Below are 20,343 nucleotides of genomic sequence, written 5' to 3' on the forward strand. Positions count from 1 at the left end.
TTCCCACATATTTGAGCTGTAAGGTAATCTGCACATAGTTTTAATAGGTGCCATCTTCCCTCCCTCCCTCCCTTCCTCCCTCCTTCTATCCTTCCCAGCTTTCCCACTCATCCTCGTCATCTTTTATCCATCATTTTTCCTTCCGTACAACCAAACTTTCCTTCCCTACAACCAAACTGTCCTTCCCTTCACAACCTGATGCCTCACTCACACACACACAAACACGTGCTTATGATATACATGTCCAGGTAAATAGTTCTTTGCAAATTATAGGAATTTATTTCATTTACATGAATGTGTCCGATCATTATGTATGGCTCTGTTAGAATGCCTTCAAGTGCTTCATTTTGTGGTAAGGCATTTTAACAGGGCCGGCACCAAAGCAGAGTGAAGAGTCTTAGATTAAATGTGGAGTTCATCTATCTCTCCCGGTGGTGTAACATGTCGTCACACCAGAGATGACCAGCGGGTGTCTCCCTGCAGTGTGTTACCTTTGTGCTTCTCAGTGTTATTTAAATACCTGTGGGCTCCTACAAAAGCATTTTGTATTGTGTTATTCCGATGCATTTGTATGACCTGAAAGTAGATTCAAGTGGATGTGGATTACTCTCAGGTCAGAGAAAAGCTTGAATAGCACATATCCAAAGGAGGCATTGCCCATTGATGCCGAGATGCATTTGGTGAACGTAGCCCGAGTCGAGCTAAAGCTTTCACTGTTACTGTACTGTAGCTTCAGCTGGCACAAAGATCAACAGATAGCTACAGAGGCGCCCTCTATCTCTCACACACACACACACGATGTAGCATATAGACACGTACAAAATCCGCTCTTTGACCCTTTGTGGCTGGCCCAGACCATCACTCATTATTTTGGCCCTCAAGGCATTGGACAGCAATTTCCCAATATCTTACCTTCCACATGTTTCAATCGTTGTGATTCAGCCTCACACAGGATGGGTCCAGTCTCCATATGCAGTCATATCTGCATATATAATAACACTTCTCCCTCCTGGCCCAAATGAAATGAGTTGTTCCACTTTTCCACCATGTGAGACAGAGAAGGTATCCAAGAGCTTTTCATTTGATTAAAGTTTTTTTTTTTATAGAAGAAACTAATTCATGCGTTGATTCACATTATTTTAAATAAAACTGACACCAGACAGGCGGCACAATGTCACAACAGAGCATTGATGTAAGTGTCAGTGTTCTGCTATTGTTTTCTAAAATTAATTCTGCAGAGCGTAGCGTTGCGGTTTGTGAGTTATTTTTAGGGCTGGCTTAAAATATGTACTACTTTTTACAAAAACACATAAAGACACAAATACTGTACACACACACACACACACACACACACCAAGGCGCTGCTCTGGTGCTGATCTTTGTTGCCTTTCCTTAAAGCCAGCTGACTCCTCCTCGTCCTCGTCCTCCTCCTCTTCGCCCTCCTCCTCCTCTTCCTCCTCTCACCCCCCTGTGGTAAGGCCAATGGTACGCACTGACGGTAACCTCGCCGCCTCCCTACCTCCTCCACCATCTCTCCACCCCTCCATACTTTAATCCCTTCTTCTGCTACACCATGGTATGATCCAAGACTTTCGGCTTTTCATCGTCCTGGCAACTCCTCCTGTCGCAACTGCTGTCATTCTCTTCAGCATGTCCAGACCTATATTTATCTAGCTGTTAGTACTTTTACATGTTCATATATATATATATATATATGTGTGTATATATGGTGACGGACGCTGTGTTGTGCAGGCCAAGTATAACTGGAGTCTTGTGACTTTCCTTGAGTGGCTATTGTTGTTGCCATGGTGCCCGCTGCCCCAACCACCCCCCCCATGGCTTGCAACTTGCTCCCCCTTCCCCTATGGGTCTGGTACCGTCAGCGCTTCATCATGAGTGCAAGCCATCAAGGTCACGCAATCACGCTGTCTCTCTCACTCTTCTTCTCCACTGGCCTGATATCTATCTTTCTATCTATTTGTCTTTCTTGTGAATCAGTCTATTTGTTTGGATGACTCTGAATAATCCAAACTATTCTTCACATTCAGACTCTCTCTCTCTCTCTCTCTCTCTCTCTCTCTCTCTCTGTTACCTACTGTCACTGTACCCCTCTCACTCACTGTCCCCCTCTCAATGGTGCAATGGTCCCCATGGTGGGCCAGTTGTGGTATTACATGCAGTACAGAATTGTGACTTAAACTCCTCAGAAGGATTTGTCATTTTCTGCACATCTGTCAGTGAAGTTTAAGACAACTCGTGTTTTGGGTTACTTGTCAACACTTTAATATAACCTCTAACTTCAGAAAGAAACCCAAACTGCTCAGTTATCCCAGACAGATAGAATAATGAAATGAGTGTGGTGAATTTTCAGAATCAGAATCTAGTTTATTGCCAGGTACTTTTACACATACAAGGGATTTGCTTTGGTGTATGGTGGTGCAAACGTAAAAAACACAAGAACATCAATTGTAAGAGAAGGTCAAAATAAAGACACACATCGTTGATTTCCATAAACATTTCACACTTGAAAAGTAGCATATTACATCTGTTATCCCAAACGGCACCATGATGCGTAGAGAATGGCCAGTTCTTCTGAGGAGCTCACTGTGTTTTCTCTGTAGGATTAGCATAAACATTTCAGGGCCTCTTGGAAAAACTCAAATGGCAACAAACAGATTCGAGGTCAGAGAGGACGAGGTGGTGATATGCTGCATTTCTATGTGGTCAAATGTATGTGATGCATACCGGTGGAGTAGAGTTGACTTAGTTGTTGATTTAAAATGTTTGCGTAACTGTCATGAATGCTAACGCTAGTTGTTTGAAGGCTTGTTGGATCCATCTGCTGTTTGTCATACAAAGGGAAATACAACAGGTCCTTAGTTGCTGTATTTACGGCATCATGCTTTACACAAATCCTGATGTTTCCCGCCTTTTGTCCCTGAGAATGAGCAGTAGGAGCAGCATAAATAAAAACATCTGTATTAGAATAGCACTCAGCAAGATGGCTGAATATTTCATCTTGGAGTTATTTCCTATGGATGAGTATCAGTGCAGTGCCTCTAAAGCTTGTTCTTCACTAAGGCATACTTTCAATCAAAAGTATACCGCAAACACACTGCTTAAATGGTTTGAGAGTAAGCATGTTCGTTGCAAGAAGATCTGCAAATAACATGATTGTAGGTGTGAAAACAGCTTGTAGATCATAGTAAACAAAGAATTCAAGATGAATAGGTACATATGATGTTCTCCCTGGCAGTGGCTGCGTTGGGCAGTGTTATCTTTCCATTTGAAAATCCTCTTGTGAGTATTTCTCCTGGTGGCCAGTTGCTGCGTGACCGACAAACAATTAGCCGGCCTGCATGACTTATTGAAACAGGAATCTGCCTGCAGGCTAGAGTTCACGCACTGTATCTGTGGTGAATTGTTATCAGTGATTTACAAAAGGGTTTGCTTCTATGGATGGAAATCTGGTCTGCTCTTAGCTTTGAGACGTGTTCTTTACCGGTGCAGAATGAACACATCTCTCAGCTGAGTTGGACCATTAGGGGCTCTGAAAGTGTTTTAATGCGTGTCAAATGTAATTTCCATGGCCTTATGAAGTTGTATAGGTTATATCAAACACATCCAAGAGTGTGTTCTACTTGAAACAACACTGAGGTGAGTAGAAATCATTTCAGATTTTCAGACCCAGGGATTTTTGTAAAGACAAATGGAGCCGTTTTAAGATTCAATGTTTCAGTATGGTGCCTTTAAAGACTGCAAAAGTGTTGCACTGATTCATTCTAAAGAAAGGTCGGCGCAGGTGTTTTCAGGAAGCTCATATATGGTTTGCCAATCTCTTTGTTGCCAAGTGATTTTTCCATGAAGCCAGAAAATAAAGCGTGATTGCCCGATTCTCTCCCAGATCTCTTTTGTCAGTTAATTTTGATGGGATTTTGTAGGACGCAGTTTTTCATTTATTAACTGTGTGTGTGTGTGTGTGTGTGTGTGTGTGTGTGTGTGTGTGTGTGTGTGTGTGTGTGTGTGTGTGTGTGTGTGTGTGTGTGTGTGTGTGTGTGTGTGTGTGTGTGTGTGTGTGTGTGTGTGTGTGTGTGTGTGTGTGTGTGTGTGTGTGGGTGTTACATATTTACATCCACATCTATTTGTGGGTGGGAATATGCATATGAATGTTACTTGTATGTCTGGATTTCTGTTTGTATGTTCATGTGTGTGTGTGTGTGTGTATGTTTCCCTCCCTTACCTATCTGCATGTGTCCCAATGCGTCCTGTGTTTTTTCTAAAAAAAAAACACCAAACCCCACCAAAAGGGACTGCAGAACTCTGAAGAGAACGCCAGGATCTCCATCACCTTCTTCCGGCTGTTCCGCGTGATGAGGCTGGTGAAGCTGCTGTCTCGCGGGGAAGGGATTCGGACCCTGCTGTGGACCTTCATCAAATCCTTCCAAGTGAGGGGAGAACCGGACACAACATGCTAAAGCAGGGGGTTGGGTTTACACAGGAAGAGTGGAAGTGAGGCTTTAACCCTAATGCGACCCGGATCAGAGCCCTTTTTAGAGGCTATTTGTATTCACCTTTCACATAGCCAATCAAAGACTTTGTGATCCAAATTCGGCATAGTGCGTCAACAAGGTGATTATCTCCATATTTAATCAAGAATAGAACCGCTTAATGATATAAATGCTGTGCTAATCATCTTGTAATTGCAGATGTGAGTCACATGGGGCTACAAATATCCTTGTTCTTGTGTAAATTCATCCCGGTGGAGTCTCACAAGCCGCCTCTCCTTTCCTTGCCTCCTCGTCTCCACCCCCTATTTTCTTTAAGAAATCAGTGGGGTGGGTGGTGGTTTAGTCCAAACGGTGGCGGACGAAAAGAACGAGGGATGGTGCGAGGTAACGGAGGGGAGGTTTAGGAGTCTTGTATCAGAGGCAGGGAGGGATTCAGGGAACTCAAGAACCGTAACCAGCAATCTCCTCTTTGCTACTCATCTCTCCTACTCACCCTCTTCTTCTACTCCCTTTCCCTCCAATGCCCTACTACTAACACCTGACAGCTCTCCATTCCCTGTAGGCGGGACAGGCAGTAGATTCATTTAAAGGAGCACCACCAAAAAATGTAAATCATTTGATAGACAGTTATGGTGGAAATGAAAACAATCTGTTCTCTCTCTTGTGTTATTTGAGACGGGCCACTTCATGTCACAGTACAGCTTTGGAATTTGAAACATTTACGAAATAACCAGGCTCATGGTGTAACAATTCAACTCGTTAATACTGTATGTGTAACTTGGATAACTTAACTCAGTGGATAACATATTGACACCATTTCTTACTTCTTTCTAGTTCTGTATGATTGGCCCTGCTCTCAAAGTCTCAGGGGTATTGTTAGCCAGGAGCTCAGTTCCACACACTCTCCCGGTGTGGGATAAAGGACACACACACACACTGTGGCCATGTTAGGTGCATGTGTTAAGCACTGGGACTGGACTCCTGGCTAAACTCAGAGAGCAGTTTATGTTTTACTGCGTCCTTTCACTCCTGTGTCAGATGATTTGTCCTGGGTTGTTTTTGGTGTTGTGCCACACAGGGCTGCGGATCAGTTCACTTTCACGTTATAAAGTACCGATACATTAGTCCTCACACTGCACCTGCTCATTTGAAAAACAAAGAAATACATGCGTAAGGTTAATCAACCTTTTTGTTCTCCAATCATTTCCTAAATCAGTAGAATAATTGCTCGTGCGAGGTGTGAAAGTGAATGGACTCCAGCCAGGCGCAGGGTGATGCTGTACACGACTTGTCACTAAAGTGTCTCTCTCCTCTTTAGGCTCTGCCCTACGTAGCTCTGCTTATAGTGATGCTATTCTTCATATACGCTGTGATCGGCATGCAGGTAAGCCGTTGTCGTGTTAGCTTGTTCCCCCCCCCCCCCACCCCCTGTTGTGTTTCCTTCTCTCTCCTCCAGCTGGCCTCCATCCTGTGTCTGTCCTCCTGGAGTTCCTGTTCGGTCTCACCGCCCCTCTCTCTCTCTCTCCTCCTCCTCTAGCTGTTGTCTCTCCTCTGTCTGTCTCTGTCAATCCTCCTGTCCTTCCCGTTGAGTTGCTTGTATCACTGATGATGAGAGGGGCGGAGGTTTCTCATTTTGGTTGTTCCAAAGAGCAATTACTTCCACCACCTGTCAAATGCTGACGTCATATCCTGTGTGCTGTGACTACTTCCCCCCCCCCTCCTGTATAGATGTTTGGTAAGATAGCGCTGCGGGATGGCACAGAGATCAACAGGAACAACAACTTCCAGACGTTCCCTCAGGCAGTCCTGCTGCTCTTCAGGTGAGGAAGATGCCCCTCATCGTTTACACTGGTCCCCTTCTTTCCTCCCTCCTCTCCACTCTTAATATATACTCTTCTGTTTATGTAAAAATCAACATCTTCTTTTCTTTCTATATCATCACTCTGCTCTTCTTCTCCTTCCATCATTAGTTCCTGTAGTTGTAAATGAATACAAATGACTTTTATCTTGTTAATCTGCTATATTTCCTCTCTTGTGAAAAGCCTTTTATATTATACATTAGAGGTTACAACTGAAGAGGGTTAAATAAATGGCACACGAGCCAATGTGAAATAATTGTTCAGCAATAGCAGGCATAGCCAATATGTCACCAAATATCGGACAGTCATACCAGTTTCTTAGCAGCTTCACATTCTATATCAGGGGTCTCAAACTCAAGGCCCGGGGGCCAAATCCGGCCCGCAACTTCATTTTATGTGGCCCCGCAAGAGCTTGCAAGGAATATAATATGTTTATTATACGGTTACATGCCACTTTACAGAAGCAGGTTGCCCATGAACTACATGTCCCACAATGCATCTTGTTTTGTGACATGCACTGAAAAGACTTGCAATTATTTGCTTCTGCTTTCAGACATAGTCAATTACTAAGTTATTATCCTATCCAATAATAATCCAATTCAGAGGCAATAATGTAATAATACATTATTTTATATATATATATATATATTTATATAGTTACAACCGGCCCTTTGAGTGCAACCTTTATGCGAATGTGGCCCGCGATGAAATTGAGTTTGACACCCCTGTTCTATATGTTCACCTGGACACTAGTATGAATCTAATAACTGTCGTAAACATATCTCTGAATGAATTTGGTCCCCTAAGGATGAAGCCTTCTTCAGTTTTCAGAGCACTGATCATACATTTCAACATCCTGCACCAGTCTCAGAAACCTGTCTGTCCTGTGTGGTTGCATGATGGTAAGATTCCATCCAGGGGCCAACAAAGAAACACAAAAAGGATGTTTCAGAAATGATCCACAATAGTATGATCTGGCAGCCAAATATTTTTTGTAAGAATGTTGCCATAAAATCATAACAAGCATTTCTTTCTACTGACCCCTTCATGGAGAATATCACAGCAAGAGAGACAGGATGCTTCAGGATGTGTGCAATACATGATAAATGATAGCTAAACCCACACAAAAAGGTTACACCTGTCAAAACTTAAAGTGAGAAAGCAGTACTGAAGTATTCAGAGTGGAAGACAGTTTGGAACATGTCTTGATCTTCAGCTCAACTAAAACATGCATGACATTTATTTGCTGTTGCTCAGTACATTCAGTGTATTAGGATAACATGATTTGTTGTTCTTTTTAATATTCAAACTAACACTTTGCATATGTGTCTCCCTCTCTGTGTGTGTGTGTGTGTGTGTGTGTGTGTGTGTGTGTGTGTGTGTGTGTGTGTGTGTGTGTGTGTGTGTGTGTGTGTGTGTGTGTGTGTGTGTGTGTGTGTGTGTGTGTGTGTGTGTGTGTGTGTGTGTGTGTGTGTGTGTTTTATATATGCTTGTATGTATGCAACATCTATGTGTCTCTGTGTGTGTGTTAATGCATAAATGACCATGTGACTCCATGTTGGTGCACATGCACACATCTATGCCTGTATGTGTACTTTAATGTATCTGTGTACGTGCGTTTCTTCGCATGCATATCTGTGTCAACGTGTGTGCATATCTGTGCCGGTGTGTGTGTGCATGCATGTCTATCTATCAGATGTGCAACAGGTGAGGCGTGGCAGGAGATCATGCTGGCATGCTATCTCAATATGCCGTGTGAGAAAGGATCGACCAATGAGAACAACTTGGCCCACGAGGACTGTGGCAGCCAGTTCGCCATCATTTACTTTGTCAGCTTCTACATGCTCTGTGCCTTCCTGGTGAGTACAGAGAGGAGGAGCTTTAATGCTCCCCTATACACACTTTGAAAGATAGGATTTGATAAGATTGCAGTTATCACCAGGGTTGGGAGGGTTACTTTAAAAATGTAATCCGTTATAACCTGTAGTTTTAACACTTTTCGTGACTTTAGGATTACCTCAACATCAAACGCAATGCAAATAAACAAAAGAGAAAGGAATATGAAATGTTAGTGTGTTATGTAAGACAACAGAACAATGTGAACTTATATTTAGGATACAAAATGTGTCCTCTTACATTTAGGCTAGACCTACAGAATAGTAGAGCTTACAAAAAGCTTTTTCATTTGAATAAATGAGGTCACCACCTAGTGCATTAAATACAGATGTATAATAAAAGAAGAATGAAAGCCTAAAGGAAAACCAAAAAGAGAATTCAGGCAGTACGTCTACCTTTAATATATTGATCTTTGTTGATACATTTTAGTCCTGCAAGTAATCCCTGTTTTTCCAAAATGTACCAGTAATCTGATTCTTTGTATAATGATTACGTAATCACGTTACATGTAATGCGCTACACCCCAAGCCTGGTTATCTCACATATTCCATTACAATAGGAAAACCCACTTCAATAGGAAAACCCACTTCAAATGTTATTCAAATCTCAAAAGATTGTTTAGAGATCTTGATACTTTCTTATAGTATTATGCAACATCTAGCAGCTAGTTAGCTTAGCACAAAGACTGGACAAAGGGACATGTTGTGGTTTTATTCTGCAGACTTTCTTTATTCTCTATGTGATGTTGTCCATTATAAGCTATCATCCCTTGGCTGTAGCGCAATATTTACAGAGAAGGAGACATTGATTTAACTTTTGGCAAGCTGGAGAATAAGTGCATCCACAAAAGAGAACTTTTAAACTTGAATTTGATGTTCAATAGATTGTCCATAATGGCTTGAAACATGTAGTGTTTAATCGCCTGTATATTGTTAGTGTAGTCTCTGACTGATTCCTGATTCTCCCCAGATCATCAACCTGTTTGTGGCCGTCATCATGGACAACTTTGATTATCTGACACGTGATTGGTCAATCCTGGGGCCACATCATCTTGACGAATTCAAGAGGATCTGGGCTGAATACGACCCAGAAGCTAAGTAAGTTTACAGCAAATTAACAATATATGTCGTCAAAATAAATCTTCATTCTGCAGAGAGTCCCTATGATCTGTGTAACTTCTGTGCTGTTTCCAGGGGGAGGATAAAGCACCTGGACGTGGTGACTCTGCTGCGGAGAATCCAGCCTCCTCTGGGTTTTGGAAAGCTCTGTCCACATAGGGTGGCCTGCAAGGTAAACACACACACACACACACACACACACACACACACACACACACACACACACACACACACACACTAGTGGTACTGCAAATCCTCACAGAATACAAATGAAATATCACAGCTTTTCAAATTCCAGTATTCCACATTTTGCTGTGATTTTTGGACAGAATTAAATCCTCTAAATTGTTCCAGGTGTGATAAATATACAGAAATCTGTCTTCAGGGTATAAATGTGAAGACATATTGACAGCTTTTAACACTTTCCACCGTGACTCAAATGGCACATTGACAACAGATCGTACAGAGAAAATAGATATCAAGATACCAACGTCTCTCTAGAGGATTAAATTAACAGTGACCATAGTGTCAAACCACTGTCTGCTCATTTAAACACACTGTCAGCTGCCAGTATCTATTCTGGTTTGTTGAAAATGAAGGAAATGTGTATGTTTTAATTTAAAATGGTGATGTGACAAAATGTTGTCTCTGTTGTAGCGCCTGGTGTCGATGAACATGCCTCTGAACAGCGATGGAACCGTCATGTTTAACGCCACACTGTTTGCTCTGGTCAGAACCGCACTCAGGATCAAGACGGATGGTAACAGACACACACAAACAACCACGAAATACACACACACACACACACACACTGGTGGGCAAATCGGCCCATGGAAATGTATTACCATCTTTCCCAGTCCTAGTCTTTTCTTTTTTTTTATGTATACTGTTCGTGCGTATGCAGGTAACCTGGAGCAAGCCAACGAGGAGCTGAGGGCGATAGTGAAGAAGATCTGGAAGAGAACCAGCATGAAGCTCTTGGATCAAGTAGTGCCTCCTGCTGGAGGTTTGTATCCTCTGCAACAATGTACTCACGCCTTCATAACTAACAATAAACACAAATATAGAACATTAGAGCACTTCAAGATCTACCAACAGGGATTGGATTTTCCTTTATTATTACTTTGCCTAAAGCAGTTGCAGCAACAGCTGAAAAATGATCCTATTTATTATATTTTAATTTCTTGCAGATGATGAGGTAACAGTCGGGAAGTTCTACGCCACCTTCCTCATCCAGGAATATTTCCGCAAGTTTAAGAAGAGGAAAGAACAAGGGCTGGTGACCAAGGTGGCCCCCAAAACAGCGCTTTCTCTGCAGGTACACAAACATGCAGAGGTTTTCCTTTAATCATGAAGCTCTATACTTTGTTGCAGTGTGAGGAAAGTCAGAAGAGGGCAGTACATTTTTCAAATTGTGACTTTGATGGATCCCAAAATAATCAAAGAAATGCAAGGTGATATTTTGCACAGCATTTATTGGGCTCCTTTGTTATAAATGAACCATAGAAAGAAAAGAATAGGTTTGTTTGAGTGTTTCGACCTCTAAATAAACATGTCCTTCACGCTTACATTGTGTTGGTTTTTGTGTAGGCGGGCCTGCGGACATTACATGACATCGGCCCAGAGATTCGGAGGGCCATCTCCGGAGACCTGACCGTGGAGGAGGAGCTGGATAAAGGCATGAAGGAGCCTGTGTCTGCTGCATCCGAGGATGATATATTCAGGGTAAAGGTTGGATACACACACCCTCACACACTCTCCAGAGAGAGAGAGAGAGAGAATGTCGGCTTCCAGCATATACACCGACATGCTTGCATTTGCTCATAGGTTCACACCGACATTTAATAAGCCCCGTCCTCCACCACATACCGCTTGACTTCCATTCACTTAATTTGATTTAGATAATTGGTCTTTTGCCTTTAAAAAATAAATAAAGCACATCCATTTACGGCAAATTGCAAAATAAGAACAACAGTTGATCACTGTAACTGAGAGACTCCGACAAAACTGCACACACACACACACACACACACACACACACACACACAAAAACAAACGCACTTGTTCGCTCAAGGGTGAGTAATGCTCGTGTGCAGCTTCAGCCTCCATTGTATATATATTAGGGCTGTCAAGTTAACGCAAAAAAAAATTAACGCCACTAATTATTTTAACGCGGTTAACCCATGTGCATTTTTTGTCCTCGGCCACCCCGTAGTTTCAGAGCGCATCGAGTTTAAAATACCATCTACAAGCTGATGCTGACAGCCCCGCTCCTGCCGCCCGCTTGCAGCAGACCACACTTCCACGCTCACCGGCAGGCACCGACCGGCCATCGGGAGGACCGGGGCCCTTTCTCATTTTATCAAATCCCCCTCCTCGACTCCTCGGTCCTCCGGTAGTGACCCGGAAATGCATTTTAGCGCGCCATGTTGAAGGACATCTAATTTCTCTAAATGCACGTCGAGGACCGAGGATCGAGCGTCGAGGAGCCTCTCTGGAGGAGCTATAACCGAGGATACACTGATGGGTCCTCCACGGTCCTCCACGGCTCCTTCGTGGATGCATTTCCGGGAACAGAGATGTTTCAAAGAGTCGTGACGCATGGCCGGACTTATCTCAGCCAATGACAGCTCTGCATGCATCCCCTGGATATTATTTTAGAAACTGCTTTCATCGCAACGCGATGTTTACAGAGAGAACAGCTGTGAGGTCCGTGCAGACAGCAGAGCAGTGTGTAAAATATATATCACTCTACAGGCCTACTCTCTTTATTTGCTTTAGTTTAGTAGATAACTACAAACAAAGAGTCGATATTTTTCTAAAACCATTTAGTGCTTCACATAATAAAATACACCGGCTGTAGCCTGATTATATGCTTTAGGAGCTGTAGGTTTGTGTGTGGTACAGTGTGTAGGTGTGTGTTGTACAGTGCGTAGATGCAGCGGACAGAGAGGTCTCAGTTGGTTTGGTGTCCTCTGCTTACTTGTAATACTTGTAAATAAAACGTTTGGCCCGTAATTTATTTTCCTCATTGTAGCGACCAGAGAGAGGAGAGGTCTCTGATAGTGTTACGTTATTATGAGAGTGCTCTGTTTGATTCTGGAATTGTATATCTTTATATCAATATATACATGTGTGTGTGTGTGTGTGTGTGTGTGTGTGTGTGTGTGTGTGTGTGTGTGTGTGTGTGTGTGTGTGTGTGTGTGTGTGTGTGTGTGTGTGTGTGTGTGTGTGTGTGTGTGTGTGTGTGTGTGTGTGTGTGTGTGTGTGTGTGTGTGTGTGTGTGTGTGTGTGTGTGTGTGTGTGTGTGTGTGTGTGTAGCCTGTTATTGTCTCATTATACCGCACTGTGAATGAATTAAAAGTAAATATATAAGTGGTCATGAACACATCTGTCCATCAGACAGAGGGCTGCTGTGCCTCCTGTCATCATTAATGGACGTCTCTTTAAAATGACCGCTCAGAGGAGAGGAGTTCTCATTTCTCTAACCGCCTGCTGCTTCCCCTCCTCTCTCCTCAGCTCCTCCGCTCGCATCTCCTGTGGGCGGGACTAAGTCTCGAGGATAGGAGTCGAGGATAGGAGTCGAGGAGGGGAGTTGGAGAAATGAGAAAGGGCCCGGGAGAGACCTTACGTGTATTATTATTGTTGTTGTTAGCATCTGGTGCTAGTTAGCTGCGCTAACGGATATAAGGAGCTGTTTAAATGAAAACAGAGGAGCGACATTTCGCCGACAACTGCGCCAAGCACTTGACTTTATGCAGGTAGCCAGACAGCGGGACATTGTACGAAAAGTCAGCACACTCAGCACGGATAGTGCGCGCAACATGATCGCAGCGTCCAGGCAGCTCCCGTTCGAGCATATGCCTTGAGTTGCACATAGCTCAAACGATCCATCACACAAACAAATACACACACACACACATCATTTGTATTGTATTATTGTATGAGAGAGGTTCCAGGTTGAATTGAGGCGAATATTTGTAATGTTCAGAGGTTGTTGTGTTTAATATTCATGAGAATATTTGTCATTGTTCAAATGATAATAAACATTAGCGTAAAGCATATGTGTCCTCTCATATGATGATAAGAGTATTAAAAACTTGAAAAATATTCCTCTAAGGTACATTTAGAACAGATAAAACATGTGCGATTCATTTGCGATTAACTATGGACAATCATGCGATTATTCGCGATTAAATATTTTAATCGACTGACAGCCCTAATATATATATATATATAACTACCTCATTAATGCACATCGTTTTGCATTCTGCTGCATTTTGTCACTTTGGCATACAGTAGGTGACACAAATGGACTGATATACTGTAGCTCAGGGGTGCCCACACTTTTTCAGCTTGGGAGCTACTTTTAAAATCCCCTGCCCAATCTGTGTCGCGAGCGCGGGGGGGGGGGGGACTAAACGGCAGATAAACGATGATACTAATTGCGCCGCATAAGCGCTTCAGATGAGGAGGTGAGGCCCCCTCATACCTGCATGAACCCGTATGGCACAATACAACTCAGACTGGCTTATCTGTACGTCAGTCAAGTGGCAAATGCCATAGTAAGGATGGCTAACTAGGTAGGCTAACTTTAAAAAACTTTTTTTTTTCTTTTTTTTCAATGCCATGCAATCTACCACACTACCTTTGCGATCGACCGGTCGATCGACGTATTGGGCACCCCTGCTGTAGCTGGTATAATAATGTTTAACAATATAATTTATCTCATTATCATTTTACTTCAACACATTGCTGATAAAGGCTCTGCTTGGTTTGTGACTTGAGGCCTTTGCTTGGCTTTTCCATCTTGGCTGAGTAGTTTTGTTGCTGCCCGCGCTGAATGTGACAGTAGCACTTTTGACTGATTGTTTGAGTGTAGTAACATACTAAGATACTTGGAACTGCATTTTTATTTCCTCGCTTTTTCCACAATGCTCATCCTTCATCTTTTTATTAACCCCACAGCGGTCAGGTGGGTTGTTCAGCAACCACGTCAACTACTACAACCAGAGCGATGGCCACGCTTCCTTCCCACAGTCCTTCACTACCCAGCGTCCCTTGCACATCAGCCAGAAGGGCTCCCCTTGTGAAGGCGAGAGCCCGTCCCACGAGAAGCTCATGGACTCGACTACTTTTACCCCTTCCTCCTACTCTTCCTCCGGTTCCAACGCCAACATCAACAATGCCAACAACACAAGCATGATCGGGGTGCCGCCCCAGGGCACCAGCCGATTCCCAAGCCCGTCAATAAGCACTGTGGACGGGCACACGGGGCAGCCGCTCACCCCCATCCTACTGCCAAGATCTGCATGGTGCTTTCCTCCAAAGAGGTGAGTGCAGGCCGGACATCTGGTTACATCAGAACCAGAATCAGAATTCCTTTAGTAGTCCAGCAGCGGGGACATTTACAGAGTTACAGCAAAGTGGCTTAGCAGGTAAAAAAAGGAAAGTAAGAGTAAGCTAACTTATTAAATATAGAGAAGCAAAACACACATTAGTAATAGAACAAATAAATAAAGACAAATAAGTACACAGCCATGGCTAACAATTAGTAGCAGCAAAAAAGTGACATTAGTATACAAATATATGTTTTTCACATAAAAGTGATAATTGCACAGTACAATTGCAAAGAAAAAACATATCAACTACTTTTTTGAATTGGTGTCCTGGGAATTATTTGCTTTCCTAATATTTGTGATTCTGAACTAGGGATTTATTATTAATTATTGCCTGAACACCATCACACTTTGTAGTTAGCCATGAAGATAATAAACAACATGACATATCAGTACTGACATAAATGATTATTCTATTTCCTTCACTTTCTTTTTCCTTTCCTCCCCTCTTTCCCTGTCTTTTGCGTCTGGTGACAAGCAGGACGTGTTTTTTTGACACCCTCATGCGGTATGTTGCCAGGGGACAAAGAGAGAAAGTAGTGTGTGTGTGTGTGTGTGTGTGTGTGTGTGTGTGTGTGTGTGTGTGTGTGTGTGTGTGTGTGTGTGTGTGTGTGTGTGTGTGTGTGTGTGGTGTGTGTGTGTGTGTGTGTGTGTGTGTGTGTGCGCGCGCGCGTGTGTGTGTTAGTCCCCCTAACTGCGTGTGTTAGTCCCCCTAACTGCGTGTGAAAAGGTTTCATAGTGCGACATAAAATGGCCAACTGTGCTATAGTAAGACTTGCTATGCACATAATGTTTAAGTTGCTAAAGCTGACGCCAGGCTTTATGCTGCTACTGTACAATGTGCTACAAAGCCATAGATAGACTGTTTGGTGCGGCCAAACCTCTGCTATCAAAGGCTCTATTGCTGCTGTTTGCTGCTATTGGATGGCAGGTCTGGGTTAGACACAGTGTCTGCTTTCTTTCTATGTTTTGCTCTTTATGCCATACACTTTGCTCTAGATTTGTATGGCCTGTTGAAGATGATTTCCGGTATCCTAACCCCTCTGGCCCACTATTAGCACCAGCCTCAGGAAAACCTATATTTGTATCCTAATTGTGAGAAAGAGTAGGAGAAGAGCTGAAACGTTTACTTTAATTAAATGTATTATGTCAACAGCTTTCACATTACTGTATTAGGTTAGTTGAAAACAATAATATTAAGTTTAAATAACAAACATGAGGTTCAACTTAATATTATTGCTTTCAACTAACCTAATACAGTTATTTGAAATCTGACATAAAGCATTTAGTTAGAGTCCACGTTTCAGTTGTTTCAATGTAGTTATTACCCCCTGAAGTAGTAGGGCTTTAGACCTATCTATTCTCTGATCTATTTTTTGTTAAAATAATGTTTTGAACCTAGGAGGACAGGATCCTCTGAAGATTAAGATCCTGAGTCATAGTTAATCAAAGAGAGGGTTCATCTCATTCCCTTTCCATGTGTTCAGAAAGTTAGTTATTTATACTTGCTACAATAAAGGCAAAGCAAAGTATGACCTTTGCAATGCTTTCTGGCCTTGATGAAGGGTAACCTCGATGCAGCTGCCAAGTGGAGTGAACTGGATCAAAGTCATTACGAACAGTCGTACTCAGGTTGTTACCGAGTGCTGTTCTAACCCAGAACTTGCTGATGAGCAGCTTCATTAGCTCTGAATTGAAGGGACATCTTGACATTTAGATGTTATCATTATATTTCTTCACTGGGTAATCCTGAAGAGAAGAGATTTGCTTCAAAAGAAAAAAGGTAATTAGCATGTTTTTATTTGTAACAAAAGAGATGGTTTGGAGTTGCTTTGACTTACTGTAACACTAAAGCAAACTATGGGGTTAAACCTACAGTCTATGGGTTAAACGTCAGATGTCAGGATGTCTCCTCGAAGCTTAAAGGTCACATGTCATGGTCCTTTCTACTGATCATAATACCATTGTTGAGGGATATTACAATAGAAAAATACTGTGCAATTTTCCAAACTCACATTGTTTCGCATACAGCATCTCAGTAAACTACGTGTATTCACTCTCTCCACTAAACGGCTCGTTGGAGCTCTTGCCCCCCTCCCTGTGAGCCCAGTGTGCTCCGATTGACCAATCCACAGACTTCCTCACACACACACACGCAGCTCAGCTGATGTCTCCTCCGGGCTGCTGCTGATAACAGACAGTTGCGATTGCGGCGAAATCCTCTCTGCAGACCCATTCTCACAGCGTGTATCAACCTTTTTCTTCTCAATATCAAGCCACACTTATTGTTTTTACTTCGGCTGAGACTTTGTGTGTGCTCAGGGTGATTCACAACGTCCGATTGTTTCACGTTGTGAATCGCGCTGAGCTCCGTGGAGATGTGATTTCCTTGTTTAGCGATATACAGCGAAACACAACCAAACTCACCCTGAGCACACACAAAGTCACAGCCGAAGTCAAAACAATAAGTGTGGCTTGATATTGAGTAAGAAAAAGGTTGATAAACGCTGTGAGAATGGGTCTGCAGAGAGAATTTCGCCGCGATCGCAACTGTCTGTTATCAGCAGCAGCCCGGAGGAGACATCAGCTGAGCTGCCTGCACTGAGTGTGTGAGGAAGTCCGTGGATTGGTCAATTTGGACCAATCAGCGGGGGCTTAACGTAACGGCTCCGCGGACTTAACGTAACGGCTCCACGGATTGGTCCATTTCGTTCCGGTTACAACATGACGTCCTGATGTACCCGGAAGAATCAAATGGATGATGACGTTTCACCAACGAGGCGTTTTGGGGAGTTCTTCTCTGTGTTAGAGTTGTACTCGCTACAGGGTGTACTTTGAGGGTTTTGACTCTGCACACCGTTTACATGCATAAAAACCTTCATAACACACAAGGGCACGGGTAATAACCGGAAAAGCATGACATGTCAACTTTAAGTCTGGAGTATGAAACATATGTGGACGGATAGGGTGGCAAGACATCTTTGAATACAAAAATAACACCATTTAAAGTAGTACATGTTATATGCACAGTTTAAATTAAGAAAATAAGAACAGCATTTCAGGATTCTTCTGTCTGCTAACAACGTTTTTCCCAGGCCGATGGAGGTGGAAGAAGTACTCAGATCTTGTACTTAAATCAAAGTAGAAGTACCAGAGTGTAGGAAGTGTAACAAGTAAAAGTTCTGCAATACAAATGTTACTCAGGTAAAAGGTATTGGCATCAAAATATAGTTAAAGTAGCTAAAGTAAAAGTAGTCATTGTGCAGATTGGTCCATTTCAGAATAATATATATATATGTGTTTTATAATGATTGATAATTAAATGTAGAGGAGTAAAAGTACACTATTTAACTCTGGATTGTAGTAAAGTAGAAGTAGCAACAATTGAAGTACAAGTACCTTACAATTGTACTTAAGTACAGTACTTGAGTACATTACTTACTTCCTTACTTACTTTACACCACTCATTAGAAAATAAAGCATCTGATTCCATGACTTTATTTGCCTTCATTTGAAATGATGAGAACAGCTGGAAAAGTGAGGCTTCAATTGGAACACTTGTATTCTTAACAATAACAGCTTGAACAAGCCAAAGTGTATCTTTCCTTATCTTTGTGTTGAAAGATGTCTGCACCTTAGTCATATTCCAGTTGATGCTTTTACACTTTTGCTTTAACAATACAATAGTTATTATTCCCACCTGCTTCTCCTCCTTATTTTTCTCTAGCTTTTTCTTTTTCTTCTCCTCCCTTCTCCTCTTTCCTTCTCCTACATGCCTCAGTGGGTTTCTCAGTCTCTCCTCCTAAGCTCCTCTCTGAGCTTTTTTGCTAATCAGCTGCTTCTTTTTTTTCTGTGTGTTTACGTTTACATCTGTCCGCCTATGTGTTTACCTGTTTTTCCATCTGTGGTCGGTGTTTTGTTCATTTTGTTGGTTTGTTTTGTTTGTGTGCTTGTTTGTTTGCTGGCAGCTCGGAGTCCACGGACAGCCGCCTGCCGATCATCCAACGAGGCGACGGGTCGACGGAGGAGACGTACGACGAGAGCTACGGAGACAACAGGAAGTACCTAGAGGACGACCACTCGCTCTCCTCAGACATGTACAGACCACGCAGTACAGTTTCATCTCTACATTTCACGAGTTTCAGGGTGGGTCTGTCTCTGACTGCTCTCTGTGTGTCTGTGTGCTCAGGCTGGTATATCAGGATGAAACATGTAAGCAGTTGACTCCAATGGAGGAAGGAGAGGAGGGAGAAGACAAAAGAGGAGGAGGAGGAGGAGGAGGGTGGCAGTCTCCCAGGAGAGTCTTCCTCTGCCCCACTTCTCTAGGTGAGTACACATTATCCCTAAAAAAATGTATCAGAAGTATTGGTACAACTAGTCTATTCGTGTTCATACAATGTACAAATGTTTACATGCTGAGTGTTTGCACATTTGTTGTGTGTGTCAGGGCGGAGATCGTCTTTCCATCTGGAGTGTCTGAGGAGACATTCAAGGCCAGACGTCTCCCAGAAGACTTCTGTACCCTTACACCTTGTACATCATCAGGTAGAAAAAGTTGGCCAATGATACTCTCACAAATAAAGAAATTGTAAATGTGAACTAGGTCCTGCAGACTCCTCTCCTCTGACCCGTCCCTCTGCTCTGTCCTCCTCCAGGCTCTGGCAGTGGCAGGACTGAGCCCTCTGCTCAGAAGGAGTCACTCCCCCACCCTCTTCAGTCGGCTGTGCTCCACGCCTCCAGCCAGTCCCACAGGTACACTCAATCCTGTGCTCACACTAAAAGCAAAACAGCTGTTTTTCAAACAGAAATGTGGCTGTGCATATCATCAGCCAGCACACTTACCCTTTTCTTTTAATGATAAAAAAACGTATTGTTTTTGGTGAGATTGGTTTGTTCTCCTGATGGTTTCTGCTCTGTCATCGTCTCTAGCCACTGGCAGTGACCCCTCTTACCGACGAGTGCCTTCTCTGAGGCTGGAGGGCACGAGCTCCCATGAGAAGCTCAACACCAGCCTGCCCTCTGTCAACTGTGGGCCTTGGTAGGATTATGCACCTTGAAAAGAACTGTTCCAAATAACACTGTCATTTCCCAAGAGGCAATCAGGAGGATTCTTATGATACTCTAATAAACAGATGTATTTCTCTTAGGTACAACGACAGTAATGGGAACAGCCGAGGGCCAAGTCCTAGCCCCAACCCCAGTGTGTCCAATCAGAGACCACCGCGGCCAGTGTCGCTCACAGTGCCCTCGCTACTGGGAAAAGACTCCAGCTCCCTGTGTCACGGCAGCGCAGGCAGTCTGGTGGAGGCGGTGAGTGTGTGTGATTTGGACCGCTCCAGAGGGCTAAATACATTTTTTTAAATAAAAAAAGATTTATTTATTGAATTATACCTCTTTGGAACTCAGAAACGCTGTCAAAAAAGAAAATCATAGAGGTTTAGAGATCAAAATTGTAAATGATAGAATCATGATACATATGAGGGGTCCCATAAGTTATTTCTTTACTTCTTAAATTAGAACAAGCAATGTGTTTAATACTTATGGATAACCATTAGCTGTAGTC

The 20,343-nt window shown here is 42.9% G+C and overlaps 1 protein-coding gene across 2 annotated transcripts in view; it reads left to right on the plus strand.

The window, feature by feature from the left end:
• The window catches only part of cacna1c (calcium channel, voltage-dependent, L type, alpha 1C subunit), a 256,189-nt gene that overhangs the window by 225,748 nt on the left and 10,098 nt on the right, over positions 1–20,343 (plus strand). The window contains exons 34-52 of one of the 2 annotated variants that reach the window (XM_071201832.1): positions 1,399–1,485; positions 4,308–4,445; positions 5,827–5,892; positions 6,237–6,328; positions 8,064–8,226; positions 9,233–9,360; positions 9,457–9,553; positions 10,039–10,141; positions 10,286–10,387; positions 10,572–10,699; positions 10,972–11,106; positions 14,350–14,714; positions 15,262–15,288; positions 18,749–18,877; positions 18,970–19,106; positions 19,228–19,325; positions 19,436–19,532; positions 19,710–19,818; positions 19,928–20,090. In XM_071201832.1, the coding sequence (XP_071057933.1) occupies positions 1,399–1,485; positions 4,308–4,445; positions 5,827–5,892; positions 6,237–6,328; positions 8,064–8,226; positions 9,233–9,360; positions 9,457–9,553; positions 10,039–10,141; positions 10,286–10,387; positions 10,572–10,699; positions 10,972–11,106; positions 14,350–14,714; positions 15,262–15,288; positions 18,749–18,877; positions 18,970–19,106; positions 19,228–19,325; positions 19,436–19,532; positions 19,710–19,818; positions 19,928–20,090 (2,364 nt within the window). The remainder of the gene's footprint in view (positions 1–1,398; positions 1,486–4,307; positions 4,446–5,826; positions 5,893–6,236; positions 6,329–8,063; positions 8,227–9,232; positions 9,361–9,456; positions 9,554–10,038; positions 10,142–10,285; positions 10,388–10,571; positions 10,700–10,971; positions 11,107–14,349; positions 14,715–15,261; positions 15,289–18,748; positions 18,878–18,969; positions 19,107–19,227; positions 19,326–19,435; positions 19,533–19,709; positions 19,819–19,927; positions 20,091–20,343) is intronic. The other variant, XM_071201831.1, reaches the window with a different exon arrangement.

Source organism: Pseudochaenichthys georgianus, chromosome 23, assembly GCF_902827115.2.
Source record: "Pseudochaenichthys georgianus chromosome 23, fPseGeo1.2, whole genome shotgun sequence".
Lineage (NCBI taxonomy): Eukaryota > Metazoa > Chordata > Actinopteri > Perciformes > Channichthyidae > Pseudochaenichthys > Pseudochaenichthys georgianus.